General features: G+C 39.4%; 1 protein-coding gene across 3 annotated transcripts in view; it reads right to left on the bottom strand.

Annotated features, from left to right (window-relative positions):
- Positions 1–25,132, bottom strand: part of LOC129740396 (mushroom body large-type Kenyon cell-specific protein 1) — a 532,001-nt gene that overhangs the window by 232,727 nt on the left and 274,142 nt on the right. The window contains exon 1 of one of the 3 annotated variants that reach the window (XM_055732055.1): positions 14,302–15,607. The exons of the other annotated variants lie outside the window; for them this stretch is intronic. Within the exon in view, the coding sequence (XP_055588030.1) occupies positions 14,302–14,311 (10 nt within the window). The 5' untranslated portion in view covers positions 14,312–15,607. Of the gene's footprint in view, positions 1–14,301; positions 15,608–25,132 lie in introns of those variants that run through there. 3 annotated transcript variants of the gene reach the window in all.

The following is a 25,132-nucleotide window of genomic DNA, read 5'->3' as shown; positions in this document are numbered from 1 at the left end:
TGCGTCACTTGCGAGAATGTTCCTTATGGATAGTTCGCATTTCTACACACTCATTTGGGGGAACACTTGAACAAATGTAAAAATGACCCATTATCCATCCCATTATGACCTCCAGGATCTGGCGAATAAGGGGTCATTTTGTTGGTTCAATATTACTTTTTTTGGAAAACTCGAGTACGCTTCAAGACGGGTAAGTGTTATTTTTTATGTTTTGTATTCTCTGTAGTGATAATAAAATAAGTTTCCATTTACAGGGCCGGACATGAAAATATCCTGTTGCCTGCACCTTTTGCTGCTGTTTAAATTTCAAACTTTTGAAAAGTGTATTAAAAGTATTTTAATATTTGTTATCATTAAATAAATAATATTTATTATTTGATAAATCTAACTTGCTCTCAATTTTATTATTTTTGCATGCAACATTTCATATGTATGTGTATACACACATGTATGTATGTATGTTTCCCCCATTCGGTAGCAAGGTCCAGCCTATGTCGGTGTGGCTTGCGCTTCGAATTGCTTCTTAGGCTTCCTCGGCTGATGGTTCGTCGAGGGAAGGCACCCAACCTTCAGAGACCTACGGGGCCGCTCAAATATTACGTAACGCTATTTTCAAGCATTTTCAACCCCCCCTCCTCCATACGTAACACATTCGTCTCAAAATTTCTAAGCAAAATCCACAAAGCGTAACAAACTGTTATAACCCCTCTCCCCTAAAAGCGTTACGCAATATTTGAATGGTCCCCAACAATGGTTGGCAATCCGCTCCGCTTGCAATAGTCTCTTCAGATTAACCCCAGTTGCATTCCCTCTGAAATATATAATTATTTATACAATGAAACACATCTTACCTGTCGGCAACTTATGGGATTCGAACCGAAAAGTTTTTCTTGCCGATACCGGGAATCGAACCCAGTACGCCTGGGCTACCAGACTAGCGCCAGCCTATTCAGCGCTTATTTTTGCATGCAACATTTCATATCACACACAAATCTGCTCACATTCCCATCGAGTGGCGAGTGTTTGAAATAATGTGTAAAGTTGACCCGACGTCAAATGTAAGGCCTATGTATCCTAAAAAGGGTACAAGGGCTTTACGCGAAATAGGAGTTAACCCAGTCTTATACGATAACGCATCAAAACTTCACTAGGTACACGGGGTTGCGCCAAATGGTAGGTCCTGTGAATTGTGGACAATTCATAAGCACGTGTTGCTCATTTATAACGCACGTAGTGTCGTTGCGTGTATCTGGTGTGCCCTATCCGAAATCTTGATAGCAGATTTTCCTCCCTTCTGCTCAAACGGTCATTCTGTTGGTAGGGTTCTTCTTTTATCGTAGACAGGTTCATGATTTCATGTGATCCCTAAGAATTATTCAAATTTGTATGGCATGCTCGGCGAGATGAAACTCTAGAGATCAGGTCCTGTTTACAAAATTTTACGAAAGCGAAATGGGGTGCGACGAAATATTTCGTGTAGCTGCACGGTCAAGAAATATAACTCAAAACTCAGTTTAAGGATAGCAAAAACCATGCACCGTTTTGTGAACTAAAATCAGCTCATATTATAGTTCCTCGAAAAAATCAAAATAGGAAAATTCTCCGGTAAACGTACTGAAAGAGAAGACTAAACTATTCAAAATTCTTACAATTTAATATTTCCGAGGAATAAAAATAACGTCGGATAGTTTAACTCTGAAGTTTGAATCCATTTATTCCAATATTTCTGTTTCAGCTGGATTAACAAACAAAATGATTGATTTTTCATCATTTGATACTTAAAACATCTAATTTCCTAACAACTGATTCACTTTTCATTATTTTTTTTCATCCCTACATTGAGCTGAGAACTGTTGCTAAAAATGTGTGAAAAAAGTTTGAGGATAAAAATATTTTGCAGGTTTCTGTGAATTCTTAAGATGTTTCATACGACGATGAGATGTTGACGGAAAAATTTAAAGATATATTCCTGGCTTTCTAAGAACTATTCATGATTATTTTGATAAAATTTGGTCAACAAATTTAGTTTTTGGTCAAAAAATTCAAGAAAATCAATACAGTGAACCCCGATTTTGTCACCGTGACGAATTGGGGACAGTGACAAAATCGAGTAATTGTTAAATGCACTCTTTTTAGTAATTGCGTTGAAATTAATCAGAATCAGTCTCTTTTTCATCGAAATATCATAGAATTTTGTTGCAATGTTTCTTAAAGAGTGTTTCGACCGGTATTATCAATCAAAACGAATCATTCACAGTGGCTAAAATTCTATTAATCTTATTAACAAAAAAAGTTTTCCAAATAAGATTAAAAAATGTATAGTTCCAAACAACTTTCAATAAAAAAAAATCAAAAGTGACAACTTAGGGAACTTATTTCTGCTATTTCGAATGCAACTTTACGGATGTTGAACAACATAGTTGATCGGGCTGATGCTTTAGATCTCTCGATAAATGACGTCATCCTCTTGGGACGTATTAAGGGCGTATTGTTTTGAAGAAAGCTCAATTGAGTAAAGATAAGGTTGCCAGAATTATTTCAGTACGTATCCAGGTCGGACAAATCCGGACTATTTTATCTAAAAACCTGGGCATTTGATTTCAAAACTGTCGACCAAAAATGCGGGCAATATCCGGGCATATTTGGTCAAAACAAAAGTGTCCAACCCGGGATTTTCTAACTGGGAATTCCCGGGAATATAAAAATCAGGAGTACCCGAATCCCGGGAAACGCTAAAAAAGTCCCGGGAATTCCTGAATCCAATGAAAAGTGCTAAATTACTAAGAATTTGCAATATCTTAATTGGAAAAAATGGATCAGATTGAGTTCTATCTTGATGGCTTAGGCCTAAACTTTTTTTCTTTCTAAAAACTGGTGATTGATAGAAACAAAATGTTTTTTTCATTCGAAAACTTGGTGTAAAAGTGAAAAAAAGACAAAGAATCTATAAAGCCAAACAATTCCAATAAAGAAACGATACAACAACGATTTGCAACATTCATCATTAAGAATCGGAAAGTTTTATTTTGCAACACTCATCATTTAGAACTCCCGTTTCGTAAACTATAGTCGCATAATTATAAGCAAAGAATTGACATATTTTGAAACAAAAGAATAATTATCTGAAAATTTACGAGATTTGATGGATAACCTGAAGTCTAGCTAACCAACATCTATAAATAGTGAACATTTTTTCTCAATTATTTCAAATTTTTGCAGCAAAAATCAGACAAGTTTGTTGGTTAAAGTGCTTAGTTTTTTAGTCTTGAGTTTGATAATTGCTGTTTTTTGTTTGATTTAGCAATCAAGTGAATAAATCCGGGCGAAGTCCGAGCTTTTTTCAGTGGAATCCGGACAACCGGACCGGACCGAACTTTTCCCAAATTTCATATTAAATTTCCGGGAAAACCCGAATAAAACCGGACAATCTGGCAAGGTTAGTATATGAGCAAAATTGATTGAATTCAAAATTGAAATGTCAACCGATTTTTTATTTTTAAACTGTGTTTGATGATTTTTTCAGATTTTTAGAATTTTAGTTGTATACTTTGCGTTCTAAGGAAAAATACAAATTTTCGCAAAATATATGGAAATTTTAATAGCACAACCACTTGAAGGCATGTTTTCTCGAAATAAACTTTTACGCACTTATAACCCTTTGGCTCCAAGGCACAGTGGTCAAAAATTCGAAAAACGTGATCGTTGCTTATAACTTGTTTAGTTCACATTTTAATTATTGGTGTCTTCGGAGAATTTTTCAGTAAAATTAGCTCTTTAATAAAAAAAAACTATTATTTTCCTGATTAATCCACCTACAAGTGAGATAAAATTTCTAACTTCACTATTATAGGTTTTAGCTCTTTAATGTTTTCGACAAACTTGTTAAAAAACAAACTTTCTACAACTTTGTGTCAAATGTCAAGTTTCTAAAATAATTATTCTTCAAGCTATAGGCTAAATAAGAAACTTAACCTCTAGAATTCAGTTTATTAATAATAAATTTTTTCAGTTACCGGATCTTTCCCAAATTTTCGATTGAATATCCGGGCAAGTCTGAGTAAAAGCGAAAATACTTGAACTACAGTATGGTCCATGAAAAATGCAAAACTTTTTGCAGTCTATTTAGGGTTGTTTTTGACGAATTTTGACGACGATTATTGGGGTGAACTAGCTCAGACCACAAAGGAGATAGTGACCAGCTTGCTACTCGCCCAAAAATCTCCCAAGAAAATTGCGGTGACTATAGTATGCTAACGACTGTTTTCTACGTGAAACGTTTTCTTCTTGTTAGACCATGTCCACGGAAGCCGGGTAGTGGAAGGCCGCGGTCTGCATGCATCGATCCGTTTGCTGACTGTCTAAAGAAGCGAATCTCTCGAGTGCTTCCATGGTCAAATATGACAGAAATGCATCATCAAAGGTAAAGCCAAAGCGCCATTTGATTAAAAAAAAGCGGTTTAAAACACTGGGACTTGAGCGCTCTATGCGATTTCTATCTAAATTGAAATAGAAGTAACTGATCGTCGTGTTCTTTCGTGGATTTGGGCATACTTTTGTGAACCAGAGAATATTTGTTTTGTAACAAGATGAAGCCCACGCCATAACTCGATATGGACCCAACCCTGGCTGGAGGACAATATGAAGTATTGGTAGAATGATCTTTAGCCTTCGAGCAGTCCGGACCTGAACCCCTTAAACTTTTTCATATGAGTATATGTTCAAGAGAAGGCCTGTGGATCCCATTGCTTTAGTGTCGGTTCTCTGAAGGCTTCCTTCTGTTAGAGGCGTATATTAGCAAAGGAGAGAGCAGTGAACACATCGAGTGATTGTTTCTTAATATGTATAGGTTTATACATACACGACTTAAACATGTTAACATCAAGAAAACTGTTTTTTAAACCTTAACGACAGATTTTCGCATTTTTTAAGGTTCATACTGTAACTGATGCTTCCTCTTAACAACAAGCCAATTTAAAGTATGAACATAAAACAATTGTAATTGTAATGAAGATGCTCCCCTGAAACAGTGGCGTATCTAGACGTTGTCGACGAATGAGTAGAAAGCGTCGACTATACAACCCAAACCCGGTATATGGTTTCTAACATTCGAAGAGGCAAGGCACGGGGGGTTTTCCCGAGCACTACTGTCAGGCAACCACCGAAATAGTTATGAATGAATCTCGGGAAACTTACTCGATTGAGCTGAGTGGGAAAACCCTTTTCAGAGAAGTGCGGTGCCCGGTCAGATTAGACGGCGACAACGACGGGCGCCGGCAAACGGAGAGTAGATTTTACCGGGAAGTTAACCGACGGTGTGCGGTGGACGCCAAAACCGAACGACCGACCGTCCTATCCAATCTCTCTCCTAAACAACTGTGTGATACAGACGCTTTAACTACCGTGCTACGGCGGACGGGAACAAATGCTAAACGATGCTGATGATGATGATGGCGACGATGATTGTGTGGAAACGGTAAGCACGAGATGCACGTGTTTAGATGCATACAAATCTCGTTTTTCCCCCTCTTTCCCGGGGAAGGCGAGGCAGCACCTTCTGCCAAACAGTTGCTGGGACCAGAGAGCAATCGCCACTGCTCATCGCACAGTTTTCTAAACAATCATCAACTACGACAACGACGACGGGGTCACACCATTAGCTCCCGTAACTCTGCCGGACAGGACAGCACAGGAATCATCATCGACATCGTCAACTGCCTACCTACCTAGTAGCCAGATTGTTGTGGATCCAGACTCCCGCGCCCGACCCAGACAATCCAATGCCAGCCGGTCAGTTCCACATGCTCTTGAAGTCGTCGTCGTCCGTACGTAAGCATGTGCATATGTAGGTGGTGGAGGCGTTCGTATATATTCAAAACATTCCCAACTGCTCGGAGGAGGATTAGGACCACGTGTTCCGGCGAAAAATGGCACCGGAATGTTTGTTTGTGGCCCCAAACTCACACCCACCGGGCAGCAAACCAAAACGGACAACCTTAGAGATTAGAGCTTTGTGTTTTCGGTGAGCTAGATTTAGGTGGAAATAGAAATTTGTGTCAAAAAATTTCGAACCAACTTTTTTTAAAACGAGCATTTTAAACAGAATCGTTGGAGGTTCATTTACTTTTCTCGATAACTACCTACTTAAGAGTGGCTCACTTGAAATTCTAGCTATCACCACCGTTGAATTGAGTTGGTAATGATGTTATCTGTAAATGTTAGGAAAACAGTTGCAGAGCCGATTTGAGCGATTGGTCGGTTATCTTCAAATGAAAAAGGTATAAGATGGACCACCACAATGTTGGTTTTAGCCCACGAAGCTCCCAAATTTGCTAAAGACCATTTTTTGACAAAGTATGCATTCACGACGAACAAAAAAGTTGGAACAACAACGCAGTCCAAACCTTAAAGAATCCGGTGGTGACAATTGCGCCTACGGTATTGAACCTTTTTTTCGGCTTGCAGTTTTGTTTTTAGCAAAAACGACGTATTGATTTACGTTTCAACGTTTCGATCCATCTTGGATCTTCTTCAGGGACTAACAATAGTGACCGACAATAGGCCCACGCTCAACAGGCCGAGTAGTTGCACCAAGTGCAATCCGACCTGTTCCTGAATGCGTTCTGTTTCTGTACTAATCCGGATGCCGTTCATCGAAATTAAAATCTAAGTTCATCGAAATTAAAATCTTTCCTGACTTTTTATTGGTTTATTCACCCCTAAAATTGAAGAACACGAAACACAAAAGAAACGTGAAATTCAAAGTTTCATAAATAAAATTTTTGTATTGTCTTCCTTCATCCCAATTGTTGCGTCTTCATTTAAAGTGAATTCCTTAAAATTCAAAATTATTCTCTTTTGCTGTTTGTTTCTGTAAGGTTGAAATAGGTTTTTCAAATCCATCTTTTGTCCCTCGGAGTTGGAACATAGCGTAAAAAAATACAAAAAAATGGTATAAATTGCACGAAAGCTTGTATGCACCAAAATTGTACACTATACCATTGCAACAATCGAAAAATTCAATGAATTGAAGGATAAAAAAGGTGATAAAACTTTATTTATTCCCCCTCTAAATTTTTTGGAAATTTCGAAGGGGAGAAGTAGTTGACAAAAGAAGAAATTGATATTTATTCCGGCCTTATTGTTGTTCAACATTTCTCCGGTGATCGATTCAGCTTTCCCTGTTGAGCTAGCACAGGGATGTAGAGTCCCTACGTGTTAGAACACTGTTTTTATTTAGTCCCCGAAGAAGATTCAATAAGGATCGAGAGAAGTAGGCGTATGCCAAAGTGCCACCACGCGTTTTTTACAGCTCCGCAAATTTTATACAAATTTCATAGAAAACAACATTTTTTTACAACCAAATACAATTTAGGTGTCAAAAGTTCTCTAAAGAAACCAATTTTTTATGTGAAAGTTAAAAGTCGAAAGTGCAAAAGAACGTTTTGAAAGTGTTTCTGGTACAGTGAAAGTTTAGAAGAAAATAGGCTGGAATTGAAAAAAATCTGGAAAAGGAGTTTTGTGAAGGCAATTGTGAATTGGATTCGGTGGACAAATTAAATTAATATCATTACGGAGAAGCTTTAGTCAACAAAATTATTAAGTTAGCTGAAGTTGAACCTACTATTTAATAAATAAAAATATATTTAAAAAATCCTATGAAGCGTATGGCAGAGAACTCCACGCTTCATTCCTCCTTTTGATGCTGTATCTTTCGTGGTTTTCATCACATGGTAGGCCTGGCCGTAGTTGTATCTGCTATGTATCCAATATGTTACAGATTCAACGTTGAAAAGAAAAAAAATGAAAGACACAAGTTTTACATTTTCCAGGATACTCACAAGTCTTGCCCATATTGATATTAGAAGAAGAAGAAGAAAAAAAAACATATTTCCAGTCAAATTTTCTACCACAAGAACCTTTTCCTCAGAATTGTTAAAGCCTGTTTTTGTTTGAAACCTGAAAATTCAAGGAGCCTCTCATTCCGTGATTTTGGCTTGATTTACGTGATTCCCATTCACTCTTTTTTTTGCGAAACAAGCTTTGCCTGCATTTCTTAGGTAAATAGTTCTGCAAAATGACCTTAATGCTAAGCTCCAGAAGGATTAATGAAATCTGAGGGGTACTAGTAGTTTTTCATGGTTTATATAGAATTGTTTTATGGTGAAACAGATGGTGCAACTTGGTAAAAAATGGGGCAGGATGCGCGCAGGAATACCGAATATCATAACGAAATGTCACTCAGTTTAATTTGCTGACTCTCAAATAACGATAAGGATGCAACCTTAGAACAAAATTTGTCCTAAATCAAATAAAAATGGAGCTCCAATATTCGATTCTTACAAAAGATTTGTCGTCATCGGCCGGAAAGTTGAATTTCAAGGTCTACCTTCAGGCGTTTTACCTATTACGATTTCGTAATTAGTGAATTTTTAAAAGCTTATTCTCAAAAAGTTTTTTTTATGATAAATTATGGTTTGTATACAAAAAAAAACGATGGACATGTTGCAAAAATCATCTGAATTCTGTAATTCATCTGGCGTGCGTGGGTAGCAATCTGGGCCTGATACTTTTCTCGCTCTTTTTCAACGATATATTGCTTAACTCTAATCCGGTCTTGAGTGTCAATATGACACTATTGGATATTTTAGCGACTTGAAGCTTTATTCGGGTGCATCCAAATAAAACTTCTTTTTTTTCGCGGATCCTCAACGAATTCTTGAAATCTTTCATTTTGCATCAATACTTTTTTGAAAACGCACCTTGAATGCCCAGGAAAAAACTCCCTAATCAGACCTTGAGTGTCAATTTGACACTCCTAGCTTAAAACCCCTGTATCTCACTTGTTTCTCAACCGATTTTTACAAAACTTAAAGTTTTGGAAACCTCGTGATGTAACTCAAATATGTTATTCAAAGTCTAGGGAAAAAAATCCAAAAAAACATGCTTTGGGAAAAAGATTGTTGGTTAGCTACCCAATTTAAAAAAAAAATCGCTTAGTGTCTAAAAATATTATGTTAAAAGCTATACGTTGCACAGAAGTTCATATTTTTGATTTTTTTAAGATCATGACCACAAAAATTGTAAAAAAATGGTGTGAAAACCGTACATTTAAATCAATGAATCGTCAGAATTGTTTGAGTCTCACAAGATAAATTTCGAAAAGAGATTTGAAAAGTTGACTTAATTTGGCAAACTTTTCCATTTTTAGATTGTCAAAATCAGAAAGACAGGATTTTTGTCGAAGTGTCAAAGGTAGCTGTTTTCCGAGCTTTTCGTCAGTTTGGGTTAAATACAAATTTACACTGGATTTTGACCAAAAATTATGATGATTTTTAAGAACAAAATATTCAACTTTCCCATGCAAACAAAAAAAGTTCAAGTTAAGTCATGAAAACGTTTCTTCAAAATTATGCAAAAAAAAAAGAATTGTTTTGATAATATTTCCTTGTCAGTGGGGAAATGAGAAGTGAGTTGGGATGTCAGTGCTCGGAGATTATAATTTTTTATTCGGTCAAGATCGCCCAAACCATATTTCTTTTTTAAATTATTTTTCCTTTGACTGAAGAAGTGATCACTTATATTTTTTTAGAAGAAAAAGATGCTTTTGGAATTACACTTAGAATTTCATTGCTCATGCTTAAAAAATATTCCTTGCATATAATATTTTAATTCCACGAGTTTCTACCGTTTTTCAGTGATTTTGTCAAAGCCTAAAATCAAAGATTATAAATGGATAATAAAAATAGAAAAATGAAAAAAACTGAAAAAAAACTGGAAAAAATTACAATATTCATCTATTAAAAATCATTGAAATTCTAAATGTGGTAGAAGTTTTTTATTTCATCGGTAGTATAGCCCATCATTAAAACATTTTTCATTAATTCAATCTGTATCAAATAATGTCCACTTTAAAAAAAAAAAAAGTTTTTTTTAACATTTTATATTCATTAAGAGTAGTAAATTTGTAACTTCAAGAAAATCAGAGTTAAAAGTTGAAGAATGGTTTTAATCGAATGTGAAGTTAACCAAAAAGAAATTTTGAATGGAATTTTTATTCATGGCCATCAAAAATCTACAAATGTAACAGAGAAAATTAAATTGAAAATAAAACTTGGAATTAATAAACTTCGCTTCGAAATCAACTGCAGAAAAAAAATTAAAATTAGTTTTAAATTGGATTCAAAATCAGAAGAAGAATTCAAATTTAGAGTTCAGAATAGTAACACAACCAGAAATAAGAATATACAATCTACTAACATATAAAAACTGAATCCAAGACAATGAATTTCTCGAAGATGAAGAATTAAGAATTCAGAATCAGAATTCAGAATCAGAATTCAGAATCAGAATTCAGAATCAGAATTCAGAATCAGAATTCAGAATCAGAATTCAGAATCAGAATTCAGAATCAGAATTCAGAATCAGAATTCAGAATCAGAATTCAGAATCAGAATTCAGAATCAGAATTCAGAATCAGAATTCAGAATCAGAATTCAGAATCAGAATTCAGAATCAGAATTCAGAATCAGAATTCAGAATCAGAATTCAGAATCAGAATTCAGAATCAGAATTCAGAATCAGAATTCAGAATCAGAATTCAGAATCAGAATTCAGAATCAGAATTCAGAATCAGAATTCAGAATCAGAATTAAGAATCAGAATTCAGAATCAGAATTCAGAATCAGAATTCAGAATCAGAATTCAGAATCAGAATTCAGAATCAGAATTCAGAATCAGAATTCAGAATCAGAATTCAGAATCAGAATTCAGAATCAGAATTCAGAATCAGAATTCAGAATCAGAATTCAGAATCAGAATTCAGAATCAGAATTCAGAATCAGAATTCGGAATCAGAATTCAGAATCAGAATTCAGAATCAAAATTCAGAATCAGAATTCAGAATCAGAATTAAGAATCGAAATTCAGAATCAGAATTCAGAATCAGAATTCGGAATCAGAATTTAGAATCAGAATTCAGAATCAGATTCAGAATTCAAAATCATAAATCAGAATCGGAATTAAGAATCAGAATTTAGAATTCAGAATAAGAATTCAGAATCAGAATTCAGAAATCAGAATCAGAATTCAGAAATCAGAATCAGAATTCAGAAATCAGAATTCAGAATTCAGATTCAGAATTCAAAATCATAAATCAGAATCGGAATTAAGAATCAGAATTTAGAATTCAGAATAAGAATTCAGAATCAGAATTCAGAAATTAGAATCAGAATTCAGAAATCAGAATCAGAATTCAGAAATCAGAATTCAGAATCCAGACACAGATTTCTGAATCAGAACTTAAAAACAGAATTTCTAATCAGAATTCAGAATCAGAATCAGAATTCAGCATCAAAATTCAGATTCAGAATTCAGAATAAAATACAGAATCAGAATTCAGAACCAGATTTCAGAACCAGAATTTATAATCAGATTTCAGAATTCAGAATCATAATTCAGAATAAGAATTCAGAATCAGAATTCAGAATTAGAATTCAGAATCAGAATTCAGAATCAGAATTCAGAATCAGAATTCAGAATCAGAATTCAGAATCAGAATTCAGAATCAGAATCAGAATTCAGAATCGGAATTCAGAATCAGAATTCAGAATCAGAATTCAGAATCAGAATTCAGAATCAGAATTCAGAAGCAGAATTCAGAAGCAGAATTCAGAATCAGAATTCAGAATCAGAATTCAGAATCAGTTATCAGAATCAGAATTCAGAATCAGAATTCAGAATCAGAATTCAGAATCGGAATTCAGAATCAGAATTCAGAATCAGAATTCAGAATCAGAATTCAGAATCAGAATTCAGAATCAGAATTCAGAATCAGAATTCAGAATCAGAATTCAGAATCAGAATTCAGAATCAGAATTCCGAATCAGAATTCAGAATCAGAATTCAGAATCAGAAATCAGAATCAGAAATCAGAATCAGAATTCAGAATCAGAATTCAGAATCAGAATTCAGAATCAGAATTCAGAATCAGAATTCAGAATCAGAATTCAGAATCAGAATTCAGAATCAGAATTCAGAATCAGAATTCAGAATCAGAATTCAGAATCAGAATTCAGAATCAGAATTCAGAATCAGAATTCAGAATCAGAATTCAGAATCAGAATTCAGAATCAGAATTCAGAATCAGAATTCAGAATCAGAATTCAGAATCAGAATCAGAATTCAGAATCGGAATTCAGAATCAGAATTCAGAATCAGAATTCAGAATCAGAATTCAGAAGCAGAATTCAGAAGCAGAATTCAGAATCAGAATTCAGAATCAGTTATCAGAATCAGAATTCAGAATCAGAATTCAGAATCAGAATTCATAATCAGAATTCAGAATCAGAATTCAGAATCAGAATTCAGAATCAGAATTCAGAATCAGAATTCAGAATCAGAATTCAGAATCAGAATTCAGAATCAGAATTCAGAATCAGAATTCAGAATCAGAATTCAGAATCAGAATTCAGAATCAGAATTCAGAATCAGAATTCAGAATCAGAATTCAGAATCAGAATTCAGAATCAGAATTCAGAATCAGAATTCAAAATTAGAATTCAGAATCAGAATTCAGAGTCAGAATTCAGAATCAGAATTCAGAATCAGAATTCAGAATCAGAATTCAGAATCAGAATTCAGAATCAGAATTCAGAATCAGAATTCAGAATCTGATTCAGAATTCGGAATTCGCATTCAGATACAGAGTCAGTATTCTTAGTCTGAATTCATATTGAGAATAAGAATTGAGAATCAAAAATCAGATCCAATTCAGTTAGCATACTTTTTTTGATTCACTGTTGTAAATAAGTATGTGGGATCAAATTTGAAAACCATCAACCAGAAATTAGGATTTGAGTATCTGATATTGTTATTCAAAATCTTCCAAGCATTCAGAATTCCTTTTTTTCGATAACTGTATTTCAAAAGCAATTGTTCCTCATACTGGGGTTTGGGATATTTGCATTTTACATCATAACTTTTTTTGTTTTTATTCTGTTCTTAATTCTTTGATTTTTTGACACTGCACTCAGAAAACCATCAATTCATTTGAAATGACAGATTCGTTTGCTTGAACTTTACGGAGAACTTTTATAGGAGATGACAATTCAATGATATTTAATAGTATTTATGTTAGTTATATCAGAACTATTCAGAACAGAATTCGAACAACCAACACATTTGCTACCAATCCAGAAATCTTGATTAGCAGAAGTAACAAACACGTACGGCTCCCAATTAATACGAAAATTATCCCTCCACTTTGATAGTGGGTCCTTCGAACCGGCTGAAAGGGCCGGAAGGGTTCTGTTTATTGGGGGATGTCACCGAACTGGTCCCAAAAACGTCCACAAAGATCATTCTCCCATTCCAAACTCAAACATATGTTTCTTCACGGGAACACACACGCCAACTCTTGTTTCGCGAATAGTTTGCATCTTCTTCTTATTAGCGGTCGTTTTCTTCGAGTTTGGGTAGTGTGGTTGGACTTGCTATCGGAAACCCGACATTGTTGGTTTTGCTGCTGCCGTTGCAGGAATTTATCTTCACGATGATTTCTATTCTCTTGTCTCTATTCATCGTTTACACTTGGGAGAAAATGATGACGGCGAAGACAGCTCTTGCACCAGGCTTCTGTTACGATTTTTCGGGCTTCTTCGAACCTCACCACACGGTTCCTGTCTTGGATCTCTACCGAATCGCAGAGACACACACAAAAATAAACACACAGACACCGGGTCCACTGTTCTTCGCTTGAGCTCGTGGAAGCGCACACGAGTAGATATGTACGGTTTTGATTATGCATTAAAATGCATCTTCCATACCCCTCGGTCCACGACAAAATTCTGGAATCCACAATGACTCTCGGTAGCCGGTTTTTGGCTCGAAAACAAAAACTTTCATTGCAACGCACCAATGACAGGGAATAAGAAAATTCATGAATGATGACGCACCAAACACCAATAATAGAACACAGGGACACAATGGTCAGACGAAATCGTTAAAAAGTGGCACCCTTCTGAAGGGTCATATCGGGTGCGTAAGATTACCCAAATCTTCGTTCACTGCCATGAAACTGGCTCGCTTGTTCTCCGTATTAAAAGCAAAAGCCGATCACGCATCATACTAAGTAATCGCAGCAGGCTTCGCGAAGGGATATCGTAGTAATTGCATTTCAGCCCGATTTGGTTCACTTGTCTCGCACCTTGATTGGTCTCTTGGTAGGATCATCATTTAAACCGCTTACGAATTAGATCAATGCTCTCCTTGTTCGATTACTAGGGTGTTTGGGAACACACTTACCGCTTTTCATTACAGAGAAGCTTATGCTGGACTTCTTCTTCTGGGTCACATACAAACGCACATACAAGCACGCACTGCTACTCTGCCGAGGTTTCCGGGTTCTGGAAGCTCCAGGTTCCCGCAGCCGTAGAAACCCCTCGGGGAATCAAAAATTTAAAATTATAACCAATGAAACCCAATCACTTGAACTAACTAGTGCCCCCCAATTGGTTGCGAAGTTGCTGCGCTTTTGATCACAAACACATACACTCGTTGGAGAGGAAAACTTAATATCTGATTAGAAAAAAACTAAGTTACAACTGCGCCCTGCTCCGCACTTCCATCTCATCACTAACGGGAGGTTTCCAACAGTACGGAACCTCGGGGCAGGTCACAACCAACAACGTTGGGGTCACACACTTGGACACCAGACACAGTTACTAGCTTTAACTTAAACTTTAAAATAATAGAAAATAAAAAAAAACGCGCGCGGCCCGAGTTTGCGTGCCAAAATTTTTCAGTCACACTTGTGGCGATCCTGTCACCGCTTCTTGGTTGTTGCTGAAGCCTTTTCTCTGAAGTCTTTTCCGGAAAATTGGGATCGAATTGAAGTAACGTTTTGGGGCTTTAGACTTAGACACACCCGCTACACCCGATTGATTGTTGAACGTGTTTGAAGAACTTCCGGTTGTCCGGTTGCCGGTTCACTCGCTAGTAAGCGCAACGGCCAAATAACTGACTGGAGTATGATGTCTTCCCGCTTTGTTGAGGAATTATCCTTGGCTGAATCAGTGAGGAGATAAGGATCCCCCGATGCGGTCTTTCTCGCTTTGTTGGATTCTTCTTTCTTCGAGGATCGGGGGAAGCAGTCGTTGCGCACACTGATATCTTTTCTACATTTTTTCATTCGTTTCGGGGGCGATTTTCCTTAATTAATTTTCCTCCTCCGGGACACTTTTTTAAATCTTCTTCTGATTTTTTTTATGCTAACAGGGCGCTTTTCTTGGCAATTGACACAAACCGAAGGATACACAAAAAATCACAGAACAAACGAAAACTCGCGCGCGCGGAACTTTGCTCTTCTTTTGCTTCTACTGGAGGGCGGCCAAACGCGTTGCTTCTGATGGTCCGCGCGCCTTAACGCTATACAGTTTCCGGGGTGTGCGGGGCAGCGGTTTCGCCGCAGCTAGTGATCGTGGAAAAACGGAACACGGAGGAACAAAAAGAGATTTTCGGCTGCTGGCTCTTCGGCTCGGCGGACGCTGCTCACACTCGGGTCGACTCGGGCCGCGTCCGAAATTGCGTTCCGGTGCATATCGGAGCAGTGCGTTTATGCGACTGAAAAGGGAAAATTTCGATGATGAATATTACACAGCTGCACAGCCGCTGCTGCAGCGAGAGAGTGAGCCGAGGGGAGCGATCGCGGGGAGCAGTGCGGTGCATTCTCAGAATGACGCAGGGGACGCGGGGAGAGTCAGTTTCGGTGCACTCAAAGGGAGCGCAAGCGAGAGAGAAGTAGTGCACTTTTTTGGGCACCACCATACACTGTGCATTGTGTGTTGGTGTTCAACCTCGAACTCATACCGATGTTCTTTCGCATCCCGGATATGCACACCGAACACCCTAGGTGATGTCCGTGAAAAGCTCTCAAACCCTTTTTGGCTAACATACAAGTGCAGCAACACCGGTCCAGCGGAAGACCGAAAAAAGCTCGGAATTCGGCACCAACACCAAGATGTTGAACGGTTCCATTCGGGTCCCTTAAAAATGGTGGGGGGAGTCACTCAGTGGTACCACCACTAGCCCACCTCGCACACCGATGCAGAATGTGCGCGGTGGTCCAAAAATTTTTGCAGAGCGCAATTTTTTCGGACCGATTTCGGCCACCACCAGACTGTTGAGTTACCCACTGCCGCCTGCTGCAACACCAAATCAAAGCCAGTGGAAAGAGATCAGCTCGAGAGGTGGCCGAACATCAACAAACACAAAGCAGGCTTGCTTGTGAAGCATACAAGCGCATGCGAATCAATTGCATTTTTTTTAACCGCCATCCTCGAACTCTGGCCTTCCGTAGACCCGCCAATGTACACGATGCCTAAAAACCGGCCCGAGTGTATGCACGAGTGAGCGAGCGAGGATCAAACCGAAAAAAACGACAGCAAACGCACACCAACTGCAACTTAGTACTTGCTATGATTGCATTGCTGCAAGTGTGTGCCCTCTCGGTGTGCAACCACCCGAGCTAGAGCGAGACAACCAGCTGAATGTATACCCGGTTACGTGCACAAAACTGCATTTACCAACAAGCCCGATCAACTTACTCTCCACCTAGTAACTCAACCGGATAGGTTGTGTGAGTGTATGGTGAGTTACCAAACCACCCTTAAGATTTTCCAATGAGTTCCGCTTCTCTTTCGTCAACCAACACAATCACGCTCCACTCGCACTCCCGCCCGACAGGCACGGAGAGAAATCATCGGTCGGTTTTTCCCAACCGAACGCCAGCATTCGATTACGTGTAATAATCGGATCCACTCTTTATTTTGTCATTCTGCCCGAAGCCGTCCGGTGCCGTCGCCGTTTTCTTTGTTCCGACGTCTTTTATATTCCCCTTACTACACATATGTCGTGCTCGGTGGGTGCAGAGGAAAATGACCAATCGGGTTGAGGGTCTTGAGGGTGGTTAGACGTCGAGTGGGCTCTCCTTCCCTAATCCTTTCCACTCTCTCACCGAGCACTCGAATCACAATGAGGGAAAAGTGCGTTCCATTTCGGTGCGTTAATGATTGCGGCCCCATCTCTCACTCGCTCGCTCGATCGAATGATGATGCTTTTCACTGACGATGATGATGCGTTTCCTATTTTGCACTACGTCGTTGCCGGTGGTGTGAGTTCGCAGTTAGAAAAAGCGGTAGTGTGGTGTGTTTAGAGGACTGCTAGAACATAGTTTTGTTGATGGACACTTGTTGCTTCTATCGGGCAAACGTTTTACGCTTCATGATCCGACCCAACCCCCAATTTTCCTCCCATCCGACAGCCAGAGCGTTTTGCCAACGACGAGTTTTATTAGGCGGTGTCGCTTGGACGGATGCCAAAGTAGGAAGCTAGGAAAATTTTTCGGGCCGACTAGCAGGTACCTACTTTCGGGAAAACCCCGAAACGAATGATGATGACGACGATGGGTGGTGCCACACGGCTTTTCGGACCGAAAAATTATGCAATCGGGCATTTTTTGTTGCTTGTTTCGTTCTACATTCGGTGGGTACCCCGTGCGGCCCAGAAGTGCGTGCGTGCGTGCGTGTCTGCCCATTCGGTGCCGAGGGTCTGGTTCTGGTTTGGTTATTCGTGGAAAAAATGGGGCGGGCGGCGTTTGCTTAGAACGCAATTGCCGAAGTCCGAAATTTTCGGAGATTGGAGCGAGTGATGAAGAGACGTACGTTTATAATGGATTTTAAAATATTTCAATATCAATGGTTAATAATATAATGGGAAAATCATTGGTCCAAATTCGAAAATTCAACTTTGCAAATCTCCGAATGAAAAAAAGGTAGTTTAACCTAATATTTCTAAAAATATTTTAGAATATTGGATCAACAGTATATTTTAGATCAATGTTTTAAATAGACGTTAAACTAAACAAGGAGCTTTCAAATTATCAAACTGATGTTGAAAAGTGAAGTATTTGAAAACTAATTCAAAATTTTTCTATTCACTGCTAAACCGATGATTTTGTCTTGATTTTGTCATTGGAATTCAATGTTTCTATGTTTTTTAAACGTTTTTTTGTCATTCGGATTCAATTTAATATTCTATAGTCTGGTTTAACAATATCTTTGCGGTAATTTGCAATAAAATATTGCCCCCTTAAAAACAAATATATCGGAAGTATTTGAGATAAAAGCAAAATGGCCACCTTGAGAAGGACGCTATAGAAAACAGCTATATATTGTGAGTTACTTCATTGTTTAGTGTTCAGACACTAAAAAAGTCTATTTCCTAACGGGCTTAAACTTGAAAAAGTGGAAAAAGACGTTGAAAGATGCATTTTTTTTTACAAAAGCTGGAAATCAATCACTGTAGGAGCATAATGAGAACCCCCACTGGGGTAGCATAAGCACCATTAATCGGGGAACGATGAGCATTTTATGCCGTGGAATCTAGCAGCGAATTCAACTTGATGAAGTCAACTGAATTATAGAGCCACAGCTTGACTTGTTTCATTTGACGATTTGGCCTAGTGGTTAGGTGTCGGAGAAGTAATCAGTGGACTCGAGTTCGAGTCCTGGTCGAGATGATTTTTTTTTCATTTACCAGATCATTAACTAAACCAAACCTTATCTACTACCCAAAATGGCTTGTACCTTCAGGCTTTAGAACCAAAGCCTTTTTTTGTCTTTACGATGGTCTGCTTAGCTTAACAATTTTTTTTTTGTACTAGTTGACCCGGTGTGCTTTGCTACACCTTCCTAAAACAAATAACATTTTCAGAAATTATTCTAATTTTAATTATTTTGTTGTAATTATTTTAAAACAAAATATAACATATTTCAGTAGCAACCGCCAACCGCTATACCTTGAGAGCTTGCAATACAAAGATGACTTAAACTAGTTTTCTGAACTTTGATCTATGAATTTGTGTAAAAGATCTGATAATTTTAATCTGTTTCTTTAAGCTTCGCCCTGAAATGGAGGGTCTCAAATTAATCGTACGAAAACATCCCATACCAAATTTTGTTTTATTTGCGTAGTAAATTCTTAAGTTATACATAAACTTGAAAGTAAGAACCATTCCCCTTTCGTTCTCCTCTTTGAATGGAAGGGTGAGAACTTAATATTCATAAAAGTATTTTTCATACTCAAATTCTTTTTAATGCCAAATTCAGTTTCATTTGCGCGATTAATTCTCGTGTTATGCAAACAATTTGTATGGAAGCCCCCCTTTCCCCCTTTATATCTTTCCGCTGAAAAAGGTGGGGCTTCAATTGATAATAGAAAAGTTTCTCGTATCCAAATACCCTCACAGGCCAAATATGGTTCAATTTGCTCTATCAGCTCTCCAGTTATACTGAAAATTGTTAGGGGAGACCTCTTCTCCCCCTTTTCATCCACCACTTTGTAGGAGTGAGGGATACCGAATACTAATAGAAGCATATCTCGTACCCAAATACCGTTCCATGCCAAATTTGGTTCCTTTTGCTGTTGTAGCTCTCGAGTTATGCAGTAACAATTGTATGAATTTCCCCTCCTTCTTTCCTTCCTCCCGCCTGGAAGAAGGAAGGGGTCTCAAACAATCATTAGAGCATGTCTCGTTCCCAAATACCCGCCCATGCCAAATTTGATTCCATTTGCTTTATTAGTTTTTGAGTTATGTATAAAATATGAAAGAGGCCCCCTCCCCCCTTTCTAATGGAAAGATGGATGGGTCTCAAATAATCATTAAAATATCTTTCGTACCCAATTACCTGCCCATACTAAATTTGGTTCCAATATCTTGATTAGTTTTAGAGTTATATGAAAAATTGTAAAGTTCACCACCTCCCCCCTTCTTCCTAGTACCCACTGAGAAAAGGAAGGGGTACTAAATACTCATAGAAATATTCCTTGTTCCTAATTACCACCCCATGCCAAATTTGATACCATTTGCTCGATTGGTTCTCGAGTTATGCAAAAAATTGTGTTTTATTTGGAAGGCCCCTCCCCTCTTCATGAGAGAGGGAGGGGTATAAAACCATAATAGGAACCTTTCCCTGCCTCCAATTCCCCCACCTGCTAAATTTCACGCAAATCGGTCCAGTAGTTTCCGAGTCTATAGGGAACATACAGACAGACAGACAGACAGACAGACAGAAATCCATTTTTATATATATAGATTCTAGGCCTAGGACATTGCATTTTGCGGTACTGTTCGACGTTCAGAAACTGAAACTTATTTTTATTTTAAACCTTTTGTATTAAAACTCAAATCTTGACACTCAAAAATCTTACTTCATCTTTGAAATGGTGTTTCTTTAAAAAGTGTTACTAAACAAGTTCAGAATTTGAAATCTTATGATTTACTTCTTACGATACTCCACAGATACTGGATACTAGGTTTCAGATGTTTTCTACTGATTAGTAAATAACATCTGAAATCTAGTATCCATTACTTCGTTACTTTATTTTATTTTATTTTTTTATTTACATAGAATTCCGTCTTACGACATAACTTGACGAACATAATTCCTAAAATTCACTCGGTTCATAGCCACCGTTCTCCAATTTCTCGGGCACCCCACGTTCGCCAGATCACGCTCCACTTGGTCTAACCACCTCGCTCGTTGCGCCCCCGCTCGTCTTGTTCCTACCGGATTCGTAGCGAACACCTGTTTTGCAGGACAGTCGTCCGGCATTCTCGCAACATGTCCTGCCCAGCGTATCCGGCCAGCCTTCACCACCTTCTGGATACTGGGTTCGCCGTAGAGTCGCGCGAGCTCGTGGTTCATCCTTCGCCTCCACACTCCGTTCTCCTGTACGCCGCCAAAGATGGTTCTTAACACTCGTCGCTCGAATACTCCGAGTGTACGCAGGTCCTCCTCGAGCAATATCCAAGTCTCGTGCCCGTAGAGAACAACCGGTCTGATGAGCGTCATATACAGGTTACACTTCGTGCGAGGGCTAAGTCTTCTCGACCGCAGTTGCTTGTGGAGTCCATAGTAGGCACGACTTCCGCTGATAATTCGCCTCCGGATCTCACGGCTGGTGTCATTATCTGCGGTCACCAGTGAGCCGAGATAGACAAAGTCTTCGACTATCTCCAGCTCGTCGCCGTCGATCATGACCTTGTTATTACTGGACAAGCGGGTTCGGTCGGTCTCGGATCCGCAGGCCAGCATGTACTTCGTCTTGGACGTATTAATCATTAACCCAATCCTTCCTGCTTCGCGTTTCAGTTTGCGGTAGATCTCCTCCACCGCCGCAGATGATCTGCCGACTATATCAATGTCATCGGCAAAGCAGATAAGTTGACTGGATCTGTTGAAAATCGTGCCCCGCATTTCGCCCACCGCTCGTCGAATAACACCTTCTAGCGCCACGTTGAACATCATGCAGGATAGACCATCACCTTGTCGAAGCCCCCTGCGCGATTCGAATGAACTCGACAATTCACCCGAAATCCGCACACAGCACTGCGTTCCATCCATCGTCGCCTTGATCAGTCTGATCAGCTTCCCGGAAAAGCCGTTCTCGTCCATAATTTTCCATAGCTCGTTACGGTCGATCGTGTCGTATGCGGCTTTGAAGTCGATGAATAGATGGTGCGTAGGGACTTGGTGTTCGCGGCATTTTTGGAGGATTTGCCGTAATGTGAATATCTGGTCCGTCGTAGACCGTCCCTCCATGAAGCCGGCCTGATGACTTCCCACGAATCTGTTTGCTTGTGGCGTAAGGCGGCGGAGTAGGATTCGGGACAACACTTTGTAGGCGGCATTGAGGACAGTGATCGCTCGGTAGTTCTCACAGTCCAATTTATCGCCCTTCTTGTAGATGGGGCATATTACCCCCTCCTTCCACTCCTCCGGTAGCTGTTCTATGTCCCAGATCCGGATTATCAACCGGTGTAGGCAATCGGCCAACCTGTCCGGGCCCATTTTGATGAGTTCAGCTGCGATGCCATCCTTCCCAGCCGACTTGTTTCTATTCAGCTGGCGAATGGCTTCCTTAACTTCACTCATCGTTGGGAGTGGCTCCTCTTCGTCGTTGGCTACGCCGGCGATGTACCTTCCCCCACCGTCTTGATCTCCTGCATGTGCGCCGTTCAGGTGTTCATCGAAGTGCTGCTTCCACCTTTTGATCACCTCACGATTGTCCGTCAGGATACCCCCGTCCTTATCCCGGCACATTTCGGCTTGCGGCACGAAGCCTTTGCGGGATGCGTTGAGTTTCTGATAGAACTTTCGTGTTTCTTGGGAACGATGCAGCTGCTCCAGCTCCTCGAGCTCCTCCTCCTCCAGGCGGCGCTTTTTCTCCTGGAAAAGTCGGACTCGCTGCCTCTTCCGCTGTCGGTGATTTTCCACATTTCGACGGGTGCCTCTCTGCACTACTGCCGCCCGCGCGGCATTCTCTTCGTCCATCACCCTCCTACACTCCTCGTCGAAACAGTCGTTCCGTCGAGATCGCTCCACATAACCGATGACGTTCTCCGCCGCACTGTTGATGGCTGTTTTGATGGTATCCCAACAGTCCTCGAGAGGGGCTTCGTCAAGCTCGCCCTCTGCCGGCAGCGCTGCTTCGACCGATTGCGCGTAGTCTGCCGCGACCTCAGGTTGCTTCAGTCGCGCGATGTTTAACCGAGGCGGGCGCCGGTTTCGCTTGTTGTTCACTACGGAGAGTTTTGGGCGCATCTTCACCATCACCAGATAATGGTCCGACTCGATGTTGGCGCCCCGACAGGATCTGACGTCGATGATGTCCGAAAAGTGCCGGCTGTCGATCAAAACGTGGTCGATCTGTGATTGCGTTTGGTACGGTGATCTCCAGGTGTACTTGTGTGGGAGGCGGTGCTGAAAAAAGGTACTACGTACGGCCATTCTTTTGGAGGCGGCGAAATCAATAAGTCTGAGGCCGTTTTCGTTGGTCAGCTGGTGCGCGCTGAACCTTCCAATTGTCGGTTTAAATTCCTCCTCCTGGCCGACCTGAGCATTGAAATCCCCGATGACGATCTTGATATCATGTTTTGGGCAACGGTCGTATTCACGCTCCAGCTGCGCGTAGAATTCGTCTTTGTCGTCACCGGTACTTCCGAGGTGAGGGCTGTGCACGTTGATGATGCTGATGTTGAAGAACCGGCCCTTGATTCTCAACCGGCACATTCGTGAGTTGATCGGCCACCACCCGATCACGCGCTTTTGCATCTTTCCCATCACTATAAAAGCTGTTCCAAGCTCGCGTGTGTTGCCGCAGCTCTGGTAGATGGCACGACCATCTGGATACGTTCGTACCGTGGAGCCCTTCCAGCATACCTCCTGCAGCGCTACGATGTCGAATTTGCGGCTCTTCAATTCGTTGGAGAGCACGTGGGTACTGCCCACAAAATTTAGAGATCGGCAGTTCCATGTTCCAAGTCTCCAATCGCTAGTCCCTTTTCGTCGCGTGGGTCTTTGCCGATTTCCATCCGAAATTTGTTGTTCGTTATTCGTTGCTTATGTTTTTTTTAGTAGTCACAGGCTCGCAAGGCCCGCAGCTAACCCCACTATCTCGCAGGAGGACCGTCGTGATGTTGCTGTTTTGGGTCCCGAACACCACCAGGACGTTGTGGCACTCCGCACGCCGCCCCTAACATGGAGAACAGACGCGTACGAAGCCCCCTAACTCATTCTGCATGCGACCAAAGCATCCACCGGGGTTGGGTACCCGATCTCCGCTAAGGTTGCTCGCACCCCAGCTAGCACCACGGGGAGGTAGAGAATCGGAGTTGCAGACAAGAGGTGATATGACCACTACCCGAGGGTTGGGTGTATGGGGTCTCGAGTTGCACATTGTCTACTTCACTAGCCCTAGCCCCTAACATAGATATATGAAAGATTTGATCTTTTGCAAGATTTTTATTCAAATCACAGATAACTACCTGCTTTATGATTCACAAATATTCTTTTACAAAATCGATGAGAATTTCATTTGTTTGATAGTTTGTTTATTCTTGAATCAAGCGTTTTTAAGCGCTGTTTTATATGTTTTATTAGAAATGTTTAAAAACAACTAAGTTAATGCAAAAAAAAAAATTAGATTCTTTAAAAACTTGATGATTGAATTCGTTTATTGAAGCACATTGTTGTGTTGAACTTGAATTAAAGAAATACTATCATAGTGTTGAAGTAAAAAGTTTTGAACGTTTTCGAAAAAAAGTAAATAAATTTTCGTGACGTCACAACGCATTCTTTACCCGGGTGCAACTTACAACCTGTTAAACCGATTTTCAATCTAAAAATTGCATTAAATTCCACTCAAAAAGTTTGAAGAGACCTTCAATTTTCGACAATATGTGAAATTTCAATAAATCATAAATTTAAAAACAGTAGAATTTTCGTGACGTCACAACGCTTAAAATAGATACCTTTATCAACGATTCTAGAGCGTAAATTTTCAGTGACTGTTATTTATCTTATATCATGCTTAAAAAATGACTTTTCTACCATCATTTTGCAGTAATTTTTTTTGACATAGCTAGATTTTTGACAAAGTTATGTAATAAGTAAGAATATATGCAAAAATCAATTTAATTTCATACTAAAATTTTTAAATTTCAACGTTAACATACTCAATTCTAAAAAAATGTAGCTGAAAATCTTTTAATGGAAAATGACACTCAAGAAATAACCTTTCAAACGCTATGTAATTTATATTTGGATAATGAAAAATAAAAAATGGTTCTCCAGTTGAGGGGTGCTTGGAATGGGTCATATAGATTCTAGGCCTAGGACATTGCATTTTGCGGTACTGTATGACGTTCAGAAACTGAAACTTATTTTTATTTTAAACCTTTTGTATTAAAACTCAAATCTTGTCACTCAAAAATCTTACTTCATCTTTGAAATGGTGTTTCTTTAAAAAGTGTTACTAAACAAGTTCAGAATTTGAAATCTTATGATTTACTTCTTACGATACTCAACAGATACTGGATACTAGGTTTCAGATGTTTTTTTACTGATTAGTAAATAACATCTGAAACCTAGTATCCATTACTTCGTTACTTATCACTCTGATTCTAAACAACCGAGTATGTCATTTCAAATCTCATGTTGATATGGAAAATTCTTCGATATCCAATATCACCCTCAATTCAATTTTGTGATTCTTATTCTTTTAAATGCTCAAC

The sequence above is a fragment of the Uranotaenia lowii genome, chromosome 1 (assembly GCF_029784155.1).
Source record: "Uranotaenia lowii strain MFRU-FL chromosome 1, ASM2978415v1, whole genome shotgun sequence".
NCBI classification, from domain to species: Eukaryota; Metazoa; Arthropoda; class Insecta; order Diptera; family Culicidae; genus Uranotaenia; species Uranotaenia lowii.
The sequence above is the reverse complement of the archived record's forward strand: the minus strand, read 5'-3'. Positions and strand labels throughout refer to the sequence as shown.